Here is a 25,357-nt window from a genome sequence, read left to right on the forward strand (position 1 = left end):
GTTATCCTTCAAAGTGACATCTGTATATCTATCTGATTACCATAATTTTTTGCTGGCTTGTAGTTTTATTTTTTTTTAATGGTAATAGCCTTCCACAAATACCAGTAACATTGTTGCCAATGTTGGAACTGGCCTTTATGTTCTAGACCAGCTATTTTCAACTGGTGTGCAGTAACAATTATCAACACATGCCATACTGGACTATTTAGTCTGGGGCACTGACCTCTTTTTGTTTTACCAGCTCTGCATGTAATCAGCTGTCCCCCGTGTCTGAGGCTGAGACAACCGTATGTTTGTGCTGAACACCTCCACAGTGATAGAAGTAAAAGGAATCCACATCAAGACCTGGGACTCATGGGTGTTCACAGCTTTTCTCCTGTGGCCTGTTTGTGTTACAACACCCTTGAAAAGAGTGGACCGAGTTCTCTTTTCTCCCTTGACACCTCATCTCACCTCTCCTCTCTGAAGGTGCCACCCTCCTAACCTCCCAAGTCAGGGACACTGACCTCTTTTCCCTTAGACTTTGAAATAAAAAACGACAGCAGCCAACACAATAATTCTCTGGTGTAAATGAATAAAAAATTATATCTATTTTTTGTCAGATTAGCAAAAAATATTTTTTTGCTTGTTGCAGAATTTTAGTGGTTTATGTGTGCCATGCAGTGAGAAAGTTTGAAAATCACTGTTTAGCCTGATTCATATAATTAATTAAATAATTAGCCAGAGAAATAAAAAAATAACTTTCTCTTTTTCCAAATAATCTGTTTTTCTTTGTATCTTTCAAAATTTATTTTATTTTCTGTCTCCTCATGTAGTATTTAAGCTCCATGTTGTGTCCTGTTTGGATATCTGTCATGTCTTTATTATTTAAAGCAGTGACTGACACATAATAGGTGCTCAATAAGTATTAGTTGAATGGAATCTGTTAGGTGCTATAAATAATATTATCATGATACTTATGATAATATGAAGTAGGGGGATCTGATGTTGCCACTGAATTTAGTTAACCCTTTGTTAAATATGTTATTGATAAACTTGTATCTGTAGTGAGTAGAATTAAGCAGAAGAAGGAAGAAATCTACTAAGTGGCTCCAGATAAAGCACCAACAGGTTAAAAAAGAAAAAAGCCTTTTGAGTTTAGTGAGTATGTTGTGCTTTTTTTAAAAAAAAAGGCAAAGAGAGTTAGTGTTACTGAAAGCCATAACAGTATAAGCTGGGTGTGAAACATGGGTGAAAAATAGGAGTCAACCAGGCCATGTATTTTCACTTCTGTCTGAACAGCAATGGGAAACCAGTTAGCAGAGTAGCTTGGTCAGTTTTGAGTTTCAAAACCATTACTCTGGCTACAGTGTGGAAAAAGAAATATGAGGAAGTGCATACTTAAGAGTCTTCATTATTAGACAAGAGATGATGTACTAGTATGAGAACTTTGAAGATAAAAAGAAGGAATTGAAATATACATATTAACATTTTTTGATTGACTGAATGGTAGATAAAGAAGAAATCAATGTTAAGGAAAATACCAGGTTTCTGTTTTTATGCAACTAGTTGGATAGTGGTTCCATTTAACGCACTGAGGAGGGCCTTATTGGGTGAGGGGATTATAAATTAAATTTTAGACACTCAGATTAAGATATAATTTAGACATTGAAGTGGAGTATGAAGTTAGATATTAAATCTGGAACTCAGAGAGAGTTTCATTGTTAATATGGAAGTTTAGGACCCTTTAGAGAAGATATTGACCCTGAATATATAAATTAGATGGCCTAGGGAGGAGTGCCAATGGAGAAGAAAAGAAGTCCTAAAACAATAGAAAGGCTAGTATGTATGGCAGAGACAAAGAAAAGTGTCCTGAAGTCATAAAGAGCAGAGAATTCAGGGAGCAAGGAGGAATCTCAGGGGAAAATGGTAACACAGAAATTTTGGAAGATAGCATTTGAAGAAGGAAACAAAAGGTAAATGTTCAATCCTTCTTGAGAGGACACCAGAGATATGCAATGAGCATGGCTCTTGTCCACATCTGCGGTGTGCTGGGTAAAACTAGGTTGGGCTGGACTGATATGCATGGGGGATATAGTTTCCTTAACTGAAAGAAGAACCTTGAAACAAGAAGGGGACACTGTAGCTGAGACATATATCTGAGAAAGGTGGAACACAGAAGTAAAATAAGCAGATCTTGAAAATAAAATGTCTTAGCTTGGTAGCAATGATGTACGTAACAAAATATCACAAATCAAGTAATTAAAAATAGAAATTTATTGTCCGTATTTCTGGAACCTAGAAGACCCAGATCAAGTTGTCTGCTGGTCTATGTTCTTCCAAATGGCTCCAGGGGACAATTCTTCCACCTAACAAAAGAGAAATAGAAATTAACTAAGTTAAAATTTATATTATCAAAAACTAGATAAAACACTACTAGTGTTGAAATGTTAGAAAAATTTTCCTTAAAATGTGCAGCAAGTCAAGAATGTTACCAACAATATTTTCTTGGCAGTCTTACATTTTTTAATTTGACAAGAAGTAATAGTTGTAAGACAAAGAAAAGTAAAACTTATCATGTACTATATTTTGCATAAATATATGCAAAAAATATTTCTACATAGAAACAACTATTTTAAAAGATAATAAGATTATATAATGTCAATAGCAAAAAATAGGGATGAACATAGTAAATATTTTTCAGTAACTATTTATAAAAATTGTAAGTTATATAAGAATATAAAAATCAATACAAGATACATATTGTAAATTAATAAGAAAATGATCTTATAAATACAACACTCTCAACATTGACCTATAGAATCTGTGAAATTATGGGATTCTTCTAAAATTGATATAGAAAAACAAAGATCCAAGCCATCTGTAAAGTAAATAAAAACTAAGTTGAAATTTACTTTAACAAAAATGAAGTTGTACAGAAGAAAAGAATAAAAGGTTACAGATATCAAAACTATATTACCCATGCCCTGGCTTATGTGGCTCAGGGGATTGAGTGCTGGCCTGTGGACCAAAAGGTTGCCAGGTCAATTCCCAGTCAGGGCACATGCCTGGGTTGTGGGCCAGGTCCCCAGTTGAGGGCATGCAAGAGGAAACCAATCAATGTCTCTCACACACATTGATGTTTCTTTCCCTCCCTTTCTCCCTCCTTTCCCTTCTTTCTAAAAATAAATAAATAAAATTGAAACATACAAATAAAACTATATTATTCATGTTTAGAAGTCCATCATTAGAAATATTTACCTAGTGCCTTTTTCCTTTCTGCAAATGAATTTTCTTTCTGTGTAGCATCTAGCTGTTGCTACGCCATCATCATTGAGGTAAGCACATGTTTCATTTCCACTCACTATAAATCTACAACAGAAAGAGTAGACTAAACACTATGTACCAGGGAGTTCCGTGATTTCTACCGTGCTTAATAATACCTTTTAAAAATATCTGAGTCCAAAAAAAGTGTACTGTGACAATGTACTTTCTGGCTACAGTTAAGATATTTGTAGTAAACTGGACCATAAAAGTCTGTCTTCAAGAATTTATATTTGTTGAAATGATACTAAGTTAGTTACATGTAATCGGTGGAGCTAGCACTTCATACCCACCAAAGGTTTTAAACCTGGGGCAATTTTGCCTTCACAAGGGACATTTGGCAAAAACTGGAGACATTTTTGGTTGTCACAGATGAAGGGAGTAGAAGCCAGAGATACTGTTAACATCCTACAATGCACAAAAAAATGCCCTCTCCTAACAACAAAGAATGGTTTAGCCTACTGGGTCAGTGAGAGATCTAATACAAACTAAGGGGTAAAGTGGCCGGCACTCATCATCTGGGGTGGTGGTCATGCTGAGATCATGTGCACATGAACTCAGGTCTTTAGGTCCAATTTTTCTTACTATAAAATAGAAAATACAAAGGCCAGGATAAATCATGCTTCAATGCAAATACAATCAGGTTATAATAAACACTAAACTTTTCATGAACTGTAAACATGTAGCATAAAGCTTGAAAAATAGATATAGAATTGGAGAAGATAAGTTAGAATAAGAGGAACATTTAATGTTTTTGGACTGTGCTTCTGAATAGTTGGTCTTTATTTTCCAAATAACCAACTAGGAGATCTTTCCCTTATATCTGGATTCCCAGATTCTCTGGTTGACTTGTGCAACTAACTCAGTACATGATACAATCTTCCCATTTCATCTCTGCAACATTCTCTCAAATCTTGGGCTCTAGAGAAATGTAGCTAATGCACAAGTTCTTTTGGTTGCACTGTCTAAATTTAAATAACCCCAGAAAGAAAGAAAAAACTTACGATTCGTTAAGTGTTGTTCCATTTACCCATTTTCCCTTTTGATTTCCTTCCATCTCCAAACCAATCCAGTGATCAGAAGTGCCTTTGAATCGTCTTAGAAAACCCTTCAAAACAACATAGATTTCATAATTTTACTTCTCAGTTTTCACTAGCGTTCAAGTCCTAGCTATACAGAAAAATACCTATGGCATTTTGAAAAAACATTTTTTTACTCTCTAATCCTGCTTTCTTTTTTGATATGAGACACCTTTTCTTTAAGATACATTCTGATTCCAAATAGATAACTATACAGTATGGAAATAATTTCCTCCAGGATTTTTAAATAATAAATTTATGGAAAGTCAGAGTTTGTCCATTTTTAATCATTAGCCATTTACTATCATGGTTTTCCTCTTCCAACTAGTGTATTAAGCTCAATGCTGTATTTTATTTCAACTTCTCTTCCAAAATTATCACAGATGCACGCACATCCAGGCTTGCTCACAAGCATACATACGTGCCCCCCCATATAACTAGTTCTTTCAAAATCTAATTTTCAAATTGTGCTTTTTGCAAATATCTCAATTTTTAAAGCCATCATAAAGGAAAGTATAATTTTCCTGATATTTCTCCTTTTCTTCTTATTAATTTAATGTTAAAATTTCTTGCTACCTTAGAGCTCATTTTACCATAGAATTATATTGTATGTAAAAAGTCACTGAGTCTCCTCTGCTGCCTGAAAAACCATAAATTTTACATTATATCACTCCAGGTTTCAATTTTATGGTAAATATAAGGGAATCATGATATTGCACATTTATGGTTCATTTCTATCTAATAACAGTGACATTTAATAACCTTTGGCATCTTAATCTTCTGCAGTATTTTATGAGCTTATTGTTTAGATATTCAATTCATTGAGCTAAACTGTGGGATTACAAAGGAACAGATTAATACAACATTCTCCCTGGATTTCAAATTATGTGAAGATAGAGTTAGAAAATACCCTACTGTTAAGGAGAACATGATGAATATAATAAAAACAAATTAAAATTTGAGTTTCCCCGAAGAAGTGTCTGGTCTTTATGGGAGACTTCCACACCGGATGTGCTCCATCAAAAAGGTAGACCTGGGAGCGAAGGTACTACGCACGATGAACACGGGGGTGGGGGCGGGGGAGAGAAAAGGACATTCATGGTCTAGACTTAGTGAAGGACTTCTTTAAATGCAGGAAAAAATATGTAAGAAAGAATAAATGTATTGGAAACTGACCGGAAAAAGTCACACGAATTATTACTGGATAATGAAAACTGGATGACGTTTAGTAGCTGTGGTCTTGGTGACAGGCCACTAGGAGGCATATTTTCTAGAGCCGGTCCTGTGGTAAGTATTAATCATTATTTGTTCTACACAGGGGTGCCTATGTAGCCTCTTGTTAAAGATGCAAGATAATTTTAAGTAGGTAGAAATGCATACAACAAATTTTTCATGAAACAAGTTTTATCTCATTTAACTAAGAGTAACATTTTGTAATTTAAACAAATACATATTATTTTTAACTGTTTAAAAATAAACCGTCTTTCAAAATGTATTACTTTTATCACTCCTTGACAGACAGGTTTACCTCTTTCTGATTGTCACTTAAATTTTGCCCAGATTATGTAGTACATAATAGGCTTCTATGATCTTCAAAATATATTAGGATATTGTACAATGTCTTCTTTTATCCAAACAATATCATCATTCTATATGTTTAATGATTTCTCTTAAACTCAAAACTAATTAATTATTTTTGTGTACTTCTATTCCTTGTGTTCTGTGATATTCACCACTTTTTCAGTTACTGTCAACATGATTCTTTTAAGTGAAGAGTTTAAAAAGCTTGTCTTGTTAATTTTTGGTCTCTCAAACATTTTATTAACACTCTGTATTTTTTCATTCTGCCGCTAATCTAGCCTCTTTCCTCCCAAGAAGAACTATAAAAGGCTGCTTAAAGATTTCTCAGAATGCTCATTGCAAAAGTGTTGCAAAATTCACAAGTGAAACTACTGATTCTGGCAAAGAGGTTCTTCCCATGTAAAGGAGCCTGAGTATTTGATTTTCTGTTTGTCTTATCATATCTAGTTTTTCTCATTTGATTCAGGCTTCCATACCTTTTCTTGCTTCCAAAATAGTTTAGTTTCCTTGCACTGATCTATGAATTGTCCCAGCCTGGTTCACATCCATTTGAATTTGAACCAGTCTTTAGGTTGATTACATAAATAAACTTCATTCACCACAGAAATAACACACAGTTCTAACAATGTTGACTGCTGGGCTGTACTCTTCACATTTTAAACACTTCTTCATTGTACATTATTCATAGAAATATTTAAATCAAGTTACATTATTTCTTATAATGACCCTTTTAATGAGGTTAAACAAAACAAAACAAAACAAACAAAACAAAAAACCCACCACACGCTTACTGCAGAAATGATTGTGAAAATAACAAATTTCACAAATGCAGAACTGCAGAGTCATTCTGTCATTAAAGTTGTTGGACATTTTCTTCACTCATAAAGTTTTTGCCATATAAATTAATATTTATTCAAGAAAGATCCATTAAGCTTTTATTGATATCTGCCATTATGCTACAGCAAAAGATGCTATTTCAAGAAAAACATAATGTCTGCTCACTGGAAGGTCATATTCTTGTCTAGGGCAGAACTTTTGATTACACACCCATTGCATGACTAGTAGTGAGTAAGGCGGTGCAGGCTGCTACGGGACCTTGGAGACAGACGGCACAGCAAGGCTGAGACTCTGGAGGAAGAAGGAATAAAGAATCCCGTCCATCCTGAGGCAATTTTGTCTTTGTGGACTATTGGCTTTTAATGTTTCCAAATATTTCAAGCTCTTCTATTCATACTTTTCAAAAGATAAAGATAACTCTCAGGTTTACGACTTGATATAAGTATTACAGCATCCAAACAAAAATATCACCAGGTGTGTTCCATGGCATGTTTTGAACATCTTCAATATTCTGTGTAGATAGACAGGCATATGTAAAAATTGTAAAAATCATAATAAAATTTGAATATTTCCAGAGTCCCTGTGCAATAACATTCATAAGAAATGTATATTAGATTACTAACCATCACATGTGTAGTGTTGTCGACCACAGTTAGATCAGCATGTTTAGTGAGACAGTAATTTCTACTTGAAGTCCAATTCTTTTCATCATTAGAGAAATAATGGCAATTATCTTGAAAACCAATCCATTCATCTGGGCAAACACACTGATTACATTGATATAGAAAAGCTGGAAATGAGACAAATACATATTTTAAGAACCAGATGAAATAATACGCTTCTGTATTTGCAATTGTTAGGGAAAGACAAGATTGTGATGTAAAGGATTATGATTATGGTTAGAATTGTGTGTCAATCACTTAACAAGTGCTTAAAAATTTCATGTTATGTTAAATGACAGCAGCTCAGGATTTTAACAGATACTTAAATTCATTGTAACTGTAACACACTGGCATTCCAGAGTAACCAGTGGAATTTGTATTACTTTCACTCATGTTCCGTCGCCCTTGTCATTTCTGGGTAAATGAAATACAACAAAATCCTAGCATTTTCTGCAAGTAATGAAATCACAAACTTATACTAGACTGCTAAAAATCTAGGAAAGGCGTTAAACTCTAAGGAAACAATGAAAATAATAAAACAGAATGTGTGACTAAGAAGATATGTGTTGGATTGCCTGTTGTCAAGTAGGTATCACCCTCATTGCACAGTCCTGGGTAAACCAGTGCAGACCCACGTAAATTTGGAAGGTGGAAGTGAAGCAGGAGCCTTTGTTCTTAGAGACCTTGGGCACAGGAAGTTCACAGGCCTTTTCCCTTTTGTAGTCTCTGCAGCTAGATGTCTTAGCTTCTTAGATTTTCCTCTAATCTCTGGGTTCTCCAAACACATTAGCAAATGAGTGATGTGCCAAAAGTTTTAGTTGCTATTACTCCTTTAGCGACATAGCCTTTCAGACCATCACTCCCCAGCTCCTCTCACAAACATGTTGTCCCGAAGTTCTATATCAAAGTCAGTCTTCAAACATTTGCAGTGTCAACTTTTCTGAACACACACAGGCTGAATCAATTTTTGGTACCAAAAGTGGTTCTGAAGAAACAACCATAAGGATGAGATATCATCATATTGGTTTTCCCATGTCATTTGCTTTAAAGGCATTAGTCTAATCACCAGCTGTAAATGGGATGCTGGTGATTAACAGTGAACAGAGGTAAAACACTTGGTTAAATCATCATTTACAGTCACTGGATGCCAAGTACCTATAACACCCTTGTCCTAACCACGGATATAATAATGAGCAAAAAGTGTAAAAAAGATGACATCAGAACAGCATGATTAACAAAAGTAAGCCAAACAGAGAGAGCCACATGAAACAAGTACAGAATATGCATTCTTTAAAATGCACATGAAACATTTACCAAAATGAATGGCAATAATGTGGTAATAACCAAATTAAAAAAACTGAACACATTTACAGTATGCAACCTGAATACAGTAAAACTGAGTCATATATTAATAACAAAAATCAAAATTAAAAAATCACCAAAGTGTGTAAATTAAATAAAGCAAGGCTAAATAGCTCATGAATCAAAGAAGAAACATGGAAAGTAAAAAATATGTTGAAGTATAAGAAAGTTACATATATTTTGATATGTATTATATATATTATATCAAAACTTATGATATAAAACTAAACTTGTAGAAAACAGAACATTATCTTAAAAGTTGGAGGAAAATTTATTGGTTTAAATAACTATTTTAAAAAAGAAGAAAGACTTTTTGACTTCCAGTCAAGATTGCAGTGTTGGCAGATGTGGCTCGCCTCTTGGCACAACCACATCAAAATTACAACTAAAATATAGAACAATCATCACTCAGAACCACCAGAAATAAAATTGAATGGAAGCCTGACAACTACAAAATTAAAGGGACCACATCTATCCAGACTGGTAGGAGGGGCACAGATGTGCAATAGGTTGGTCCCACATACACGTGTGGTGAATAAAAATTCAGGTGGGATATCTCAGAAATGAGGAGTCCCAACCCCACACCAGGCAGTCCATTCCAGGGTTCCAGTGCCAGAAAATATAAGTCCCCACAACTTCTGGCTGCGAAAACCAGTGGGGATTGAGGTGATGGAAGAAACCGCAGGAACCCCAAATAGTTCCTCTTAACGAACCTACACAAAGACTCACCTACTCAGACTCACTTCCTCTGAGCTCCATCACCAGAATAGCAGCTTGAAAAGCACCGGTGGCATACAGAACAGAAATGTCTGGCATAAAGGTGAGCAGAGGCCATTGTCCCTTTTCTAAACCCTCCCCCCACAGAGCCACAGAGCCAGCAAGCTGGTGCCATATCTGAGATTCCATCAAACCAGCTAACACTGTTTGACCTGCTTTGGAGATACCCAGAGACTCTGTCCCACCCAATTTATGGGTCCACCCAAGCAGCTTTTCCATATGAATGGCTCATCTTGGCTCATGCTTCACCACTTCCTAAATCCTCTCAAATAAGCAACATCCAGACTTAGTGAGCCCCAGGTCTGGCACTAGCAGCCACCAGCGTACATTCATAGCTTGGCTCTGCCTGGGAATCTCCAAGCCCACCACAAGTAGCAGCCATTTCAGATTGCTTTATAGCTCAGGCAGGGTGGTCCTGGGTAAAACAGGTGGGCATGGAACTTTTAGCCTATACCACCCAGGACACTCCAGGGCCAGTGCTCCTAGTGGACAGCTACAGACCACATCAGAGTACCACCACCCTGCTCTTGGACAGTTGATTCTCCACAGGGGGCAGCAGTTGGTCATAAGTGGTCACTGCCAAACCTTGCAGCTGACTGGCCTGGATAAATCCCTCCCACTGATGTGCCAAGAGTAGCCAAGGCTCAACTACAAGAGGAGGGTGTACTCGGCCCAAACAAAGGATGCATCTAGAGTACCCAGCTTGGGTGATAGGAAAGTTTGTACCACTGGACCTTATAGGATACCTACTACATTAGGCCACACTATCAAGACACAGACTCAATGTAGCTCTACCTAATACATAGAAACAAACACAGGGAGGCTGCCAAAAGGAAGAGACAAAGAAACATGGCCCAAATAAAAGAATAGATAAAAACTGCAGAAAAAGAGCTAAATGAAATGGAGATAGGCAATCTATCAGATGCAGAGGTCAAAATACTGGTTATAAGGATACTCAAGGAACTCAGTGAGTACTTCATCAGCATAAAAGAGATCCAGTCAGAAATGAAGGATTCACTAATTGAAATTAATAACAATTTACAGGGAAACAATAGTAGAGTGGATGAAGCTGAGAATCAGATTAGTGGTTTGGAACATAAAGAAGAAAAAAAAAACAACCAATCAGAATGACAAGAAAAAATAATAGAAAAAAATGAGGGTAGTATAAGCAGCCCTGAAACAACTTCAAGAGATTCAACATTCATATCATAGGAATACCAGGAAGAGAAGAAAAAGAGCAAGAAATTGGAAATCTATTTGAAAAAATAATGAAAGAAAACTTCCCTAGTTTGGTGAAAGAAAATAGACATGCAAGTCCAGGAAGCACACAGGGTCCCAAACAATATGGATGCAAAAAGGTTCACCTCAAGACACATCATAATTAAAGTGCCAGAAGTTAAAGATAAAGAGAGAATCTTAAAAGTAGCAAGAGAAAAGCAGTTAATTACCTACAGGGTAGTTCCCATGAGATTGTCAGCTTTTTTCTCAAAAGAAACTTTGCAGGCTAGATGGGATTAGCAAGAAATATTCAAAGTCATGAAAGGCAGGCCTATAGGCCAAGATTGCTCTACCCAGCAAAGCTATCATTTGCAATGAAAGGGCAGATAAATAGCTTCCCAGACAAGGAAAAACTAAAGGAGTTCATCAGCATCAAACCATTATTATATGAAATGTTAAAGGGACTTATTTTAGAAAAAGAAGATCAAAACTATGAACAATAAAATGGCAAAAATACATATCTGTCAATAATTGAATCTAAAAAACAAACTAAGCAAACAAGAAAAACAGGGACAGAATTATGGATATGGAGAACATTTTTGGGTTGCCAGATGGTAAGGGGGTCATAGGGAAATGAGTGAAGAAGTGAGGGGACTAAGAAGTAAAATAGATAGTTACAAAATAGCCATGAGGATGTAAAGTACAGTAAAGGAAAGGGAGTAGCCAAAGAACTTATATGTATGACCCATGGACCTGAACAATGGTGGGGTAATTGCCTGAGGGAGAGGGCAGTGCTGGGTGCAGAGGGACAAAGGGGGAAAAATCAGGACAATTGTTGTAGCACCATCAATAAAATGTAATTTAAAAATAAGAAAGAAGAAAGTCTTTTTAAAAAGATAATTATCTATCTCAGTAAGAGCGGTGAATTAAAAAACAGAAAAACACAATTAAAAATAACAGCAGAAATCACCCAGTTTGGTGTAGCTAAGTGGATTGAATGCTGGTTTGTCAATCAAAGTTTCACTAGTTCCATTCCCAGTCAGGGCACATGACTGGGTTGTAGGCCAGGTCCTTAGTGGGGGGCATGCCAGAGGCAACCACACATTGATGTTTCTCTCCTTTTCTTTCTTCCTCCCTTCCCCTCTCTAAAAATAAATACATAAAACCTTTTAAAAAATAAGAGCAGAAATCAGTTGAAGAAAAAATTAACAGGCATAGAAAAAGTTAAAATCATAACTTGGCTTTTTCAGTAATTAAAATGATATAGAACAGTAGAAAAACTGATTTAAAATTTAAATTTAAAAGAAGGACTAGCAATACCATGGATTTTTAAAAAAGAGGAATTTCTGAAAAACCCAACTTATCACAACTGAAAAGGAAAAATAGTAAATGTGAATAATACTTTTTAGTGAAGATACTAAATCTTTAATTTTAAAAATTTCACCAAAGAAACCATTCAGGCCAGATGGCTTCAGCTGGTAATCCTTCTACTCTTCTAAGAAAGACATAACAACAATATTGCACAGCCTCTTTCAGAAAATACAATAGAATAGGAGGAATTACCTTCCAATTCAAATTTTGAGGCCAAGGTAATCTCAATATCAATACCTGACAATAGTATTATAAGAAAAGGGAATTACAGTTCAGTCTTTTAGAAACATATGTGCATATATTTTAAAATATTAGCCAGTTTAATTCAAGAGTGTTTTTTTTTTCATTTTAGAGTGTTAGAAGTTAATATTTTGGAGTTAAATTGAGTTTATTTCAAACATGAAATGTTAATTTAACATTTAAAAAATCTGTGAGGTATCTCTTATGAACATAAATGCAAACATTCTCAACAAAAGATTAGCAAATCAAATCCAACAAAGTATAAAAACAATTATGCACCATGAAAAAATGGGATTTATTCCAGATCTGCAAGAGTGGTTCAACATTTGGAAATCAATTAATGATGTCCATTATATCAAAAAGTTAAAAAAGAAATCATACAATCATATCAATATAAGAATTTGCTTAAATCTGACATTCATGACAAAAACTCTCATAAAAAAACTACACCTAATATCATGTTTAATGGTGAGAAACTGTATGCTTTCTCAGTATGTATTAGGTACTAGGCAAGGATGTCCTTTCTTACCACTTCTTTTAAATATCATACTGGAATATCTACCTAATGCAATAAGAAAAGAAAGAAAAAGGCATACAAATTATGAAGGAAGGAATAATCTTTGAAGATGGTATTATTATTTTGTGGAAAGTCTGATAAAACTGGATAAAAAACCTGGAAACTTGTAAGTGATCATAGCAAGACTGAAGGGTATAGGTAGATATACAAAAGTCAATCATTTTCCTACGTACCAGTAATGAACAAGTGGTATTTGAAGTTAAAAACACAGTATCATTTATATTAGAACCCTCCCCCAATGATATGACTATGTATAGATCTAATAAAATATGAACAGGATATATATGAGAAAAAATACAAAACTGATGAAAAAAATTAAAGAACTAAATAAATGGAGAGGTAATCCATGTTCAAGGATAGTAAACTTTAATATTTTCACTATGTTAGTTCTTGCCCAACTTGATCTATAGATCCAATGAAATCCCAATCAAAATCTCAGCGAGTTGTTTTGTAGATAGCAATAAACTGATTCTAAAATTTATATGAAGAGACAACAAAGATAGAAGAGTAAACCCAATATGGAAGGAAAAGGTAAAAATTGGAAGACTGACACTACTCAACTTCAAGACTTACTTTAAAGGTATAATAATCATGAGAGTATAGTATTGGTTAAACAATAGACAAAATGACCAATAGAGCAAAATAGAGAACTCAGAAATAAACAGCCATAAATACAGTCAACTGATCCTCGATAAAAACAAACCAAACCAAAACAAACAAACAAATGAACAAACAAAAAACTAAGCCAATACAATGGAATAAAAGGTAGTTTTCTCAGCAAATGGTACTGGGCATCTACATGCAAGAAAATAAATCTGGACACAGACTTTTAACTAAAAATAGTCCAAACACCTAGTTTAAAACACAAAACTCTACAAGTCCTGAGAGCTAACTCAGTAAAAATATGGAAAAGTATGTGAACATGCCCATCACAAAATATTGTGGCTAAATGAAAAATAAATATAAAAAGAAGCTTAATATAGTATGAGTCATCAAGAAAATTCTGATTAAGATCATGAAAAGGTAGCAATACGTACATTCCATGTCAGAATAACAACAACAGGCAAAACTGATAATAAAGTTTTGACAAGTATGTTCACAAGCTCACACTCTCATACACTTTTGGTTGGATTACTATCTATGCATTATCTACTAAATCTGACATAGGTACACCCTATGGCTTAATATTTTTTAAGTATATTCCAAATGATACCTACTATTCACTAAAAGACTAAAAGAATGAAAACATTCGAAGCAATACAATTTTCAATAGTCAAAATGTGACATAATCCAAATGTCATTAAAAGTAAAATTAGTAATAATATATAGCATGAAATATTCTATGGCAAGAATTTGTAATCTACAACCTGATGCCACATTCAGAGCTAAAAATCTTTTTGTATTTTAAAATGATAAAAACAATAAAATAATTAGCCAAAATAATAAAATGAGGAATATTTTGTGATACATGAAATTTATATAACATTCCAATTTCCATGATCAATTTTGCTTTGACGCAGCTATAATTGATTGTTTATGTATCTTCTGCAGCTGCTTCTTGCACTGCTACAGAGTTGAGAAGTTGCAACAGAGATTGTAATGCTAAGAAACCCTAAGTTATTTACTATGTTTTTAAATAAAAATGTATTTGTATAAAAAAATTTCCGACCCCCTTCTACATTAATGAATCAATGAAATTTTCTTGCATGCTATGACATGGAAGAATAACACAGCATAATGTGGAACAATTTTAAAAAATGAGATGCAAAGTTTGCACGCAAATTACATGATTTCATGTTAAAAGTTTTAAGTGGGAAAAACTAGCTTATGAAACAGAAGTCAAAATAGTGATTACTATTATCAGGGTAAATAATTTTGACTTCATTTTTGCATCTCCCAGTGCCTTACATAGGTCACATACTTTATAATAATTCATTTATTGATACCCATTAAGTATATCATGACTAATGGGAAGGGAGTGGGAATAATAAGAAAAAATCATGAATGAGACAGAAAGAAAAATAATCATGCAATAGAAAGCCCTGAACAAGGAAAAAAATTGGAGAAATAAAATATGTAGTTTACTCACTTAATACAACAACTAAAGCAATACATGGTATTATAAATAATACAGATAGTGCAGTCTTCTTGACAACATCTGAAAAACAAAAAGACAAATACATTTAGATTAAGAAACAGTCTGGTCTGTTGGACAGAGTGCAGTCTTGTGCACTGAAAGGTCATGAGTTCAGTTTCTGATCTGGATACTTACTTGGGTTGCAGGTTTGATTCCCTGTTGTGGTGCCTGTGGGGAGCAACCCACTGATGTTTATCTCATGTTGATGTTTCTCTCTGTCTCCCCTTTTCTCTTTCTCTGGAATTAATATATACATATAAATATATGAATCTATATATATTTTTAAAAAACAGCTAAAAGCACTAAAATTTGCATTCTTAACTACATCTAACAAACCTCTAGGCAATTTTATTCTGATATTTCACAAGGACATGACACAAATCAAACTTTTCCTGTTTGTTGTAGGAAGAAAATCTGATAATTTTTGGTTGAAATTTCTCAGGACATCCTTATATCTGATCCAAGTGTTACCATGAACTTTACTGGCACAGTCTGAGGAATTAAATATGCACCATTAAAGAAGGCAGAATTTCCTCAGGCCTGGGGCCACCCCCCAGCCTTCACTACCGTCGTTTATGGTGGCAGCTTTCAACCTTTTTCATTTTTGGCACACACAAACTAATTAGTAAAATTCTGTGGCACACCAAAATATATATTATACTTTTTGCCGATCTGACCAAAAATAGGCATAATTTTGATTTATTCACACCAGAGAGCTTGTGTTGTGCTGCCTGATGTCATTTTTCTTTTAAATTTGACAATCTAAGGACAAAGAAGTCAGTGCCCCTGACTAAATAGTCAGGTCCTGCATGTTCACACCATGGCACAGTTTGAAAATCTCTGCTCTGTGGTGACGTATCAGCACATCTTGATGTTCTTTGAATGTTTCTAAGAAAATATACTTCCTAACTAATGAAAAGTGCATGTTAAATGATTGATGGCATAGCATATTTGAAAGATCATAGAATAATCAATCAAAAGATTTGAGATTAAGATCTTTGCCACAAACAAACATTGGGAACTTGGATAAGTCATTTTATTTGTTTCTGGTCCTGTATTTCCTTATCTGCAAAGTCACAGAACAGAATTCATTTCTGATCAGAAATTGGTTTTCTTTCATTAGTGCCCATTTTGGAAAACACAGTACATAAGTTTTTTGAAATGAAATATTTTTTTATTTTATAAGATTATCAAGTATTTGTTCTTATTGCAAAACTTTGTAAAATTTTTAAAAATATAGAAGTTACTTTAAGTTAGACTATAAATTTATGAGTGTTTATCATTCCTATCCTTTTCCCCTAATAAATAACTATTCTTTTGTTGAATACTTTATTCCATAGTATATATATTAAAGAAATGATATTTAAAATGCATCCAAATTTACACTACTTAGAGATGACCAGCATTCCATTTGTATTAACATTCTTACATCTTATGTGGTTCTCTAATCCTATTTTCACACATACAGCCTTTCACCCAAAAGAACCATAAGTTTAAATGAGTACAATTACCTTGTACCCATTGTTGCATAACCCAATGTTTTCAGTTGACAGTCTGTTCTTCCCATGTGTGGCACACAATGAAAAATGGCCTTTAATGAATCATGCGTCCCTCTGTCCACCATCCCTTGCACACAGAATATTGCTACTACTCCCATCAAGAGGTTTATTGCATTTCTTGACACCCAAATTTGAATTGATTTTGTGCCTTGCTTTGACCAATAAAATATGGTAGAAGTGATAGTCTGGGACTTTCAAGCCCAGACCTGAAGAGATACTGCAATTGCAATTTCTGCTTTTACTCATCTGGAGATCAGCCACATCTAAAGAAGTGGGGAGAGAGAGTGACAGAGAGAGAGAGAAAGAAACAGAGAGAAAGACAGTGAGACAGAGAGAGACAGAGACAGAGACAGAAACAAAGAGAGAAAGGAAATATGGTGGATAAATAGCTGAATACAACCACCATTAAGGCTTAAATCTGTGAGTGGTGATATTTGGATCTCCAGTCCCTGCCCAAATATACCTGCTGACATAATGTGGAAGAGACCAGCCATTCCCACTGATTCTTGTCTACACTCCTAACCCATAAAAGTGCCAGCAATGTCATGATTGTTGTTTTAAGCCACTAAAACTTTAGAGTGGCTATTCAGAGCAACAGATAAAGTTATCCATCATGTAAAAATGTAACTTTACATCACAACTTTTTCTTTAAAAATTAGTATCAGATATTTTATTTTTTTCACTTTTTATTAAATCACATTTTGTTGTTATTGTATTACAGTTGTCCCAATTTTTCACCCTTTGCCCTTCTCTACCCATCACACCCCTCTACTCCTACAGTCAATCCCCACACTGCTGTCCATGTCTGTGGGTCACTCATACGTGTTCTTTGTCTAGTCTCTGCCCCTTCTTTGCACCATTATTCTCCTCCCCAACCCCATGGCTGACAATACTCTTTTATATGGCTATACCATTAAAATAAACATTAATTCTCTTCTGATGGATATTTAAGCTGTTTTATTTCTTTTTTAAATTAGAACTAGAATAAATATAGTTAAATGTTTTTGCACACTTATCTATCTGATTAGACAATTTTGAAAAACAAGTATTGATATATATCAGTTAAATGCTTTTCTAAACATATAGTACTAATCTAAACTATCAGGAGTAATACATGGAAATACTAGTACTGGTGAGAATTCACAGTAAAGTAATTTTTAAAGAATATTGTAAAGAAGGAAAGGAAATGAAGAAAAGAATATCAACATTGCTTTGGAGTCATTCAGCTTTTATTATTTCATCTATCTGAGAAATGTAATTATGGAGTTGTGTCTAGTTTTGTGTATTTCTTCCAAATTTTTGAAAAGCCTTGTCCTTAGCTGTGCATTTCTTCTGCTTATCTGGAATTTCAAAGCTACACAATAAGCATAATGTCTAGTAACTGCAGTGCCTCACCATTGACACAGCACTGTGTTTATTTATTCTTTCATCCTTTACCAAATGTTTGTTAATCACCTACTGTGTGCTACTTTCCATTAATATAATAGTAAACAAAAAGACACAATGCATAATCCCTTGGAACATACATTTGAACAAGACTGAGAAACTGGTAAAAATGAATTTAAAATTATAAAATTGCAACAAGAGTGAGAAAGGCAATAAGCAAAGTGCTCTCATTTAAGAAGGGGAAGAGCCTAAAAACGGTAGGCAGGAGGCTCACTCTGGGGAAACTACATTAAAACCAAGATCTAAAATCTGAGCAGTAGCCATCTACATCAAATCCTGCAGGACATTTGGTCCTGCCCAAAATGTTCACGAAGACACTTTAGTTTATGCCTAAAGGTCCTTAGTAGTTGGTCTTGTCCAAAATGTCCATAAAAATATTTGGTATTCACTAAATCCACAAATGGTCCTTTACGTTGGTCCAAAATGTCCACATTTAAGCAAATATGCCTGCGTTCAAAGAGCCCATAACCTTTATTTCTACTTTGGGTTTATAGAATTCATACATTAAAAATATTATCATGTTTTCTTGGTCCAATAGTTGTGTTGCAGCTGTATTGCCAAAATAACCCTTCATGTCCGAGAGCCTCAGATGGATGGGTCTGGGTTCCAATCTTATAGGTGAGCAGGAGTTCTGTTAAGCATGGACCAAATGTTTCCATGGACATACTGGACATTAACCATACCAAATAAACAAAAAAGAGCTTTTCAAGCAGAGAGAACAGCAAATGCAGTTGCCTTGAATCAGGAAAGAAAAGAAAAGAATGCAGCGAAGTACAACAGTGACTAGGTAAGAGATAATACAGGAGATAGATGATATAAGCTTTGAAGGTGCTGGAAAAACACTTGATCTTTTTGTAAATATAGTGGGAGGCCACTGAATTTTTTTTAGTGGTTCTTTGGCATTAGCAGATTCATGTTTTTAAAAGTTCTTGATGAGTACATCTGTCTTTTCAGCCATTTTTGGGGCTGTCATATGGCTCAGGTGACAATTTAAGTTCAAGCTTTTAATCTCTTTTCAAATATTACCTTATTAATTTTTTTCTTTATCAATTTTCTTCAAATATGAGGTATCCAGAAAACAAATACTTGTTTTCCATATCCTTTGCCATCGGTCAGCTTGATATGTCATTATGGCACTGTCTATCGGTGAATTAGTATAGTGGACAAAGAGTTTTATTGTTATCAATACTATAGGTTCAAAATCTTGATTAAATATTTACTATGCACAATTTTATTTTATTACCCCATTTTAGCATATATCTCCTCATGCATTAAATAGTACATATATATATACTAGTAATAGTATATATATAGTATATATAAATAGTACATATATATGTACATGTAATTGTGTGTGTGTGTGTGTGTGTGTATATATATATATATATATATATATGCTGTTTTCAGAAGGTCTTTTAAGAGAAATCATATAAAAGGAAAATTTTCTTATTATTTTTTCTTATGTTACCTGCCCCATCTTTCCATATTTTAATCTTTATGTATGAGGAGGGACAAAAGATTATTTACAGCCATATTAAGTAGAAATTTTAAATGCATTTCATTATTTTAAGTAGGGCAGTCAGGCTCTTTTGGAATATTTTCCGCTTGAGCACTAAAATCTAGTTTTCTAAACTCAGTACAAATATCTTTCATTTTATAAGGCCCTTCTTGCTATTCTCATAAAAAAAAAACAAACAGAAAATATTGGTGTCCCACTATAAATTTAGTATTAACAGATGGTTACTAGACTTAGTGTGGTGAGTACATGGTAAGATAAATATGAGACAATGTCAAATCACTACATCGTATACTTGAAACTAATATAATATGGTATGTCAACTGTACTTTATTGTTTAAAAAGATGAATTTCAAAGAAGTTGTGTTCAACAAAGGAATGTGAAAAACATAATATCTGAGGGCAGCTCAACAAAAAAACCATTTAGCTAACAACTGATAACAGAGAAAAAAATGGGATAATCATGGCTAAGAGAGTTACTTAAATACAGTCTGAAGGCCATTTAGGAAAAGAGGAGGCTATGCACATCTTGCGCATTAGTTCTTAGAGATTCTATTAGGTTGTTAACCTGTTGCAAAATACAGCTCAAGACTGACTTACAACATCCTGGAACATTAAGTGCTATATAGTAACATAAGTATTTGACTTCCATGTGCATTTGAAAATAATGTGTGTTTTAGCTTCTTTAGGATGAAAAGATTATATATATATATGTATTGCTGATATATATATATCAGCAATATTTTCACCAATATGTCCTGTAGAGCAAGGGAAATGAAGGAAAGAATAAACAAATATGAACTTCATCAAAATAAAAAGCTTCTTTCTGCACAGCTAAAAAAAAATAACCGAAATGAAAGGGAACCAACCATATGGGAAGATATATTTACCAGTGATACTTCAGACAAAGGTTTGATCTCCAAAACATATAAAGAACCCACACAACTCCACACTAGGAGGACAGACAATTCAATTAAAAAGTGGGCAAAGTATCTGAACAGACACTTCTCCAAGGAGAACATACAGAGGGCCCAGAGACATATGAGAGGATGTCCAGAATCACTAGGCATCAGAAAGATGCAAATTAAAACCACAATGAGATATCACTTCACACTGGTCAGAATAGCCATCATAAACACATCAACAAACAACAAGTGCTGGAGAGGTTGTGGAGAAAAGGGAACCTTAGTACACTGTTGGTGGGAAATGCAGACTGGTGTAGCCACTGGGGAAAACAGTACAAAATTTCCTCAGAAAATTAAAAATGGAATTGCCTTTTGACCCAGAAATCCCACTGCTGAGATTATACCCTAAGAATCCTGAAACACAAATTCAAAAGAACCTATACACCACAATGTTCATAACAGCAGAATTTACAATAGCCAAGTGCTGGAAACAGCCTAAGTGCCCACCAGTAAATGAATGGATCAAAAAACAGTGGTACATTTACTCAATGGAATACTACACAGCAAAAAGAAAGAAGGAACTCCTGTACTTCATGACAGCATGGATGGAACTGGAGATCATTATGCTAAGTTAAACAAGCCAGGTGGTAAAAGACAAATACCATATGATTTCACCTATAAGTGGAATCTAATTAGGGCAAAATATACAATGAGATGTAATTTAATCTGCTGAGAGGGACAATTTAATCTGCTGAGAAATCAAATTTATAAACAAAATGAGCACTTTACCAAGGAGATTGAAACTTTAAAAAAGAATCAAATAGAAATTTTGGAGATGAAGAATTCAATACAAGAGATTAGAAATGAACTAGCAAGCACAGGAAATAGAGGCAACCAGATGGAGGAAATAATTGGTGTAATGAAAGATAGAAATCTAGAAATGATGCAGAGGAAAGAAGAGATTTAGTTAAGCACAAAAAATGAAAGAGCTCTATGAGAACTACTTGACTACCTTAGAGAAAAACAGTATAAGAATAATAAGCATATCAGAAGAAGAGAGGGAGAAGGGAATGGAGACCCTATTCAAACAATTGACAAGAACTTATCAAACCTATGGAAAGAGGTCGATCCTCAAACCCAAGAAGAAAACAGAACACTATTACCTGAATATAAAGAGGTCTTCTTCAAGGCACACTGTATTAAAACTGTCAAAAATTGCCCTGGCTGGCGTAGCTCAGTGGATTGAGCACGGGCTGTGAACCAAAGTGTTGCAGGTTCGATTCCCAGTCAGGGTACATGCCTGGGTTGCAGACCATGACCCCCAGCAACTGCACATTAATGTTTCTCTCTCTCTCTCTCTAGTTCTCCCTCCCTTCCCTCTCTGAAAATAAATAAATAAAATCATTAAAAAATTTTAAAAAACTGTCAAAAATTAATGACAAAGAAAGAATTCTCAGTGTTGATTGATATGTAAGGTCAAACTTACACAGATTTTATGTGTGGCGAGAAAGCATTCTTGAAATTTTGGTTTAGATATTTTCATGTTACCATAAAATATTTAATCACATTGTTTCCAATTCTCTTTGATCTAACCTTAGAAAGAATTATTAAATTGTAAAACAAGAGTAAAGTATGTATGTGTTCTAATATGAACTGCAACAATAATTTCTGACTTGAACGTACTGATCAGTTCAAATAAAATAAAGTGGCGAGTGTTTAAGACTCACTGCAGTCCCTAAATCATGGATTGGTGTATTTAAATCATTTTAGCTTCATTCCTTGCCTTCTTCACAAAAGTTTGACTATAAATAACCTTGTTGAAGTAATTTTAAAAGATTTTCCTGTAGATTTACAATTGGGATCTTATATATTCTGAGGTTGTAATTTAATACACCCAATAATACCACATTGTTTTCTAAGATTTTTTTGGTACATTATCTTTACTCACCCTTTTTAATGTTGCCAGAGACATCCTAAAATATATCAGGGTACTGGCAATTATTTAAATAAAGGTAAGGGAGGGAGAAAATTTTTCTGCTATAAACTACCTCTGACATCCAGTTTATTTTTACTTCTTCACAGTCCATAAACAATCTTTTAAGAAATTATAAATATTGGACAATTTTTTCATATCTTGAGTGCATTCTTTGCCCTGAATGACTAGATACAGATTATATCTGTATCTAATCTGTTAGATACAGATTATATCTAACATCTCCTCCAGTAATGTTGGTGTTACATAGCCAGCAATGCTAAAAGTGAAACTAAATCTTGAAAAGGTTTAAGCTGTGGTTAATCTTTCTCCATTATTAATTAAGATAAGATAAAGTGAATCTGAATTAAAAGCACAAAATACTCAATTACAAATCTTAATTGTGAAGTATTAAAAAGAAAAAAAGAAAATTATTTTCTTTTATGGACTTGTTATCTAAAAATAAGATTTTTTCCCCTTGAATGATGAAACTGCAAAGCAGTCTTACCTTGCATATTTGCACCAGTCTCTTGGCTGCTGACAGCATTTTCTGGCCCCGGTAGGTCATAGAAGGATATACTTTGTGCCATAGCTTCCAGAACTTTTCTTCAAAGTTTTCACTTTAAAGCAAAGATGTTATAGTTGTTTTTACATCACAGTTTCAAACTATAGTCACACTACTTTTATAAAGGAAAATAAACTTTTAAATGCTGTTTCTTAAAACGAAAGTAACCAATCACATGACTATGACTGAGTCATACTATTGTACTGCCGTGGAAAAAAAAACAGGAAATTTACTTAAAAAAATCAAGCCATCTGCTTCTTCTTTCTTAGAAAAGAAAACTCATAGATACAAACAGTATGATGATAACAAGAGGGATAGATAGGTAGAGAAAGGTAGGAGAGGGTAAAAGGGGGATAAATGGTGATGGATGGAGACTTGACTGGGCGTGGCAGAACACACAACACAGTATAATGATAATGTATGATAGAACTGTATACATGAAACCTATACATTTTATTAATCAATGTCATCCCAATAAGTTCAATTTAAAAATAATAATTTTGAAAATAAAAAAGAAACTTGCAGAAAACCCGAATGTCCTTCTGTAGAGGATTAGAAAAAGAAAGTAATGATACCTGCGTACTATGGAAAACTACTGAGCCATAAAATGAAATACTGCCATTGGCAACAGCGTGGATGGACCTTGAGAATATTATGCTAAAGAAAATAAGTTGGTGAGAAAGAGCTAAGCACCACACGACTTCAGTCATATGTGGGATTTAAAACTGAAACTCATAGACACAGACAGCAGTACACTGGTTACCAGGGGGAATGGGTTAAGGGGTTAGTAAAGGGTAAAGGGAGCCAAATATATAGTGACAACATGATTTTTCTTTCAGTGGTGGGTACACAATGCAATATGCAGATCACGTATCATAGAAATGCACACCTGAAATCCATGGGACTCTACCGACCAGGGTCACCCCAATACATTAAATTAAAAAAAAAACTAAAAAAAGAATAATAGGAAAATCATATATTCTTTCTTATGCTTTTCAGGAAGCATTCTATTGTTGCTCTAGGTTTAAGAATTTTCACAGACAGAAAATCAACACTTGCAGAAAACATCCTCCATAACCTTGCTCGGCTTCTAAATCTTAGTTTTTGCTACTTTTCAACATATTTTTCTCCAGTACGGATAGTCCTAACATTATCGTAGGTAGTTGGCTGATCATTAATAAGAACGGGAAGCAAAGGGAACTGGACATTGAACATCGTGAACTGGGGACATAAGCCTGCTTGCTTCACCGGGTGGCTATAGCATCACACCCCAGGGAATCATAGCATTGATTGGCCAAGAGGATTTAACACTCCTATCTTCACCCTCTTCAGTGTCAGATTGTTGGACTGTGCAAAGGTAGGTGCTTAAACATAGATGTCTGTCAGTCTAACTACGGGTTGTGGACCTATATCAAAACCCTTAGAAAACTGGGAATTTCACTGGTTATTTTGAAAAAGCACCTGGTACGTTCCAAACCCAAGCTAGGGAAACAAAGAATCTCTCTCTGTTTCTCTCACCCACCAGATAGCCAACTTGCCCCATGTGTTGGCAGGTTCTCTCTCACCCTGGAACTCGTAACCATGTGGCTCAAGTAGCTTTTGGGGCCCACAGCAGACAGTGTGAGCTTCAGAAAGATTAAGCTTCAATGTGGAGCAAAAACTCTGGACACTGGTTTTTGTGTTGGCCTTGCTGAGGACATGGTTGAACTTTTTCCTTGGGGGGAGGATGGACAGAAAGAGGACACAAGGACAGCCTTCACTTGAAAAAACCTTCTTGCCATACCACAATATCCCATGCATGTGTCCTTGGAATGCTTTCCTGGAAATCCCGTGGCAGAACTTTATTTCTACCAACAACATTTGGTGGGACAACAGGAGTAAGAGAAGCTGTGGCTGATCATAAGAAAACCTGCTTTTCTCCATGTTATATTCTCTCTGTTCTAACCTGCACAGCCCAGACTGTGTCTTAGGAATGCCCTGTCCTGCGCGCAAAATGGCCCCAGTGCTGTGAGTCCCTGCAGGGTAATGGGCAGATGGGTTTCAGGAGACCCCAGAATGTGGGGAGTGAGCACACACCCACTGCTGCCTTGGATTTTACTCCTGGTGTACCAAAACCCAAGCATGCCCAGCTGTTCCATCCCCATCCTCTGTGGCAGCTTTAGCCTAGCTCACAGAATGGGGGACTTCCTTCAGTCAATGCTGAGTCCAGTCAAGCTGTGAGCACCACAGACACATAGCTCAGTTCCTCCT

General features: G+C 34.9%; 1 protein-coding gene across 1 annotated transcript in view; it reads right to left on the minus strand.

Annotated features, from left to right (window-relative positions):
- Positions 1-2,238: 2,238 nt before the first annotated feature.
- The window catches only part of LOC123819361, a 59,835-nt gene continuing 36,716 nt past the window's right edge, over positions 2,239-25,357 (minus strand). Inside the window, exons 7-13 of the mRNA XM_045839691.1 lie at positions 23,051-23,148; positions 15,280-15,381; positions 15,097-15,165; positions 7,424-7,590; positions 4,308-4,411; positions 3,241-3,351; positions 2,239-2,348 (exon numbers count right to left, since the gene is read on the minus strand). Of these exons, the coding sequence (XP_045695647.1) occupies positions 2,309-2,348; positions 3,241-3,351; positions 4,308-4,411; positions 7,424-7,590; positions 15,097-15,165; positions 15,280-15,381; positions 23,051-23,148 (691 nt within the window). The 3' untranslated portion in view covers positions 2,239-2,308. The remainder of the gene's footprint in view (positions 2,349-3,240; positions 3,352-4,307; positions 4,412-7,423; positions 7,591-15,096; positions 15,166-15,279; positions 15,382-23,050; positions 23,149-25,357) is intronic.

This window comes from Phyllostomus hastatus, unplaced genomic scaffold (genome assembly GCF_019186645.2).
Source record: "Phyllostomus hastatus isolate PE091 unplaced genomic scaffold, TTU_PhHast_1.1 phas_contig_308, whole genome shotgun sequence".
NCBI classification, from domain to species: domain Eukaryota; kingdom Metazoa; phylum Chordata; class Mammalia; order Chiroptera; family Phyllostomidae; genus Phyllostomus; species Phyllostomus hastatus.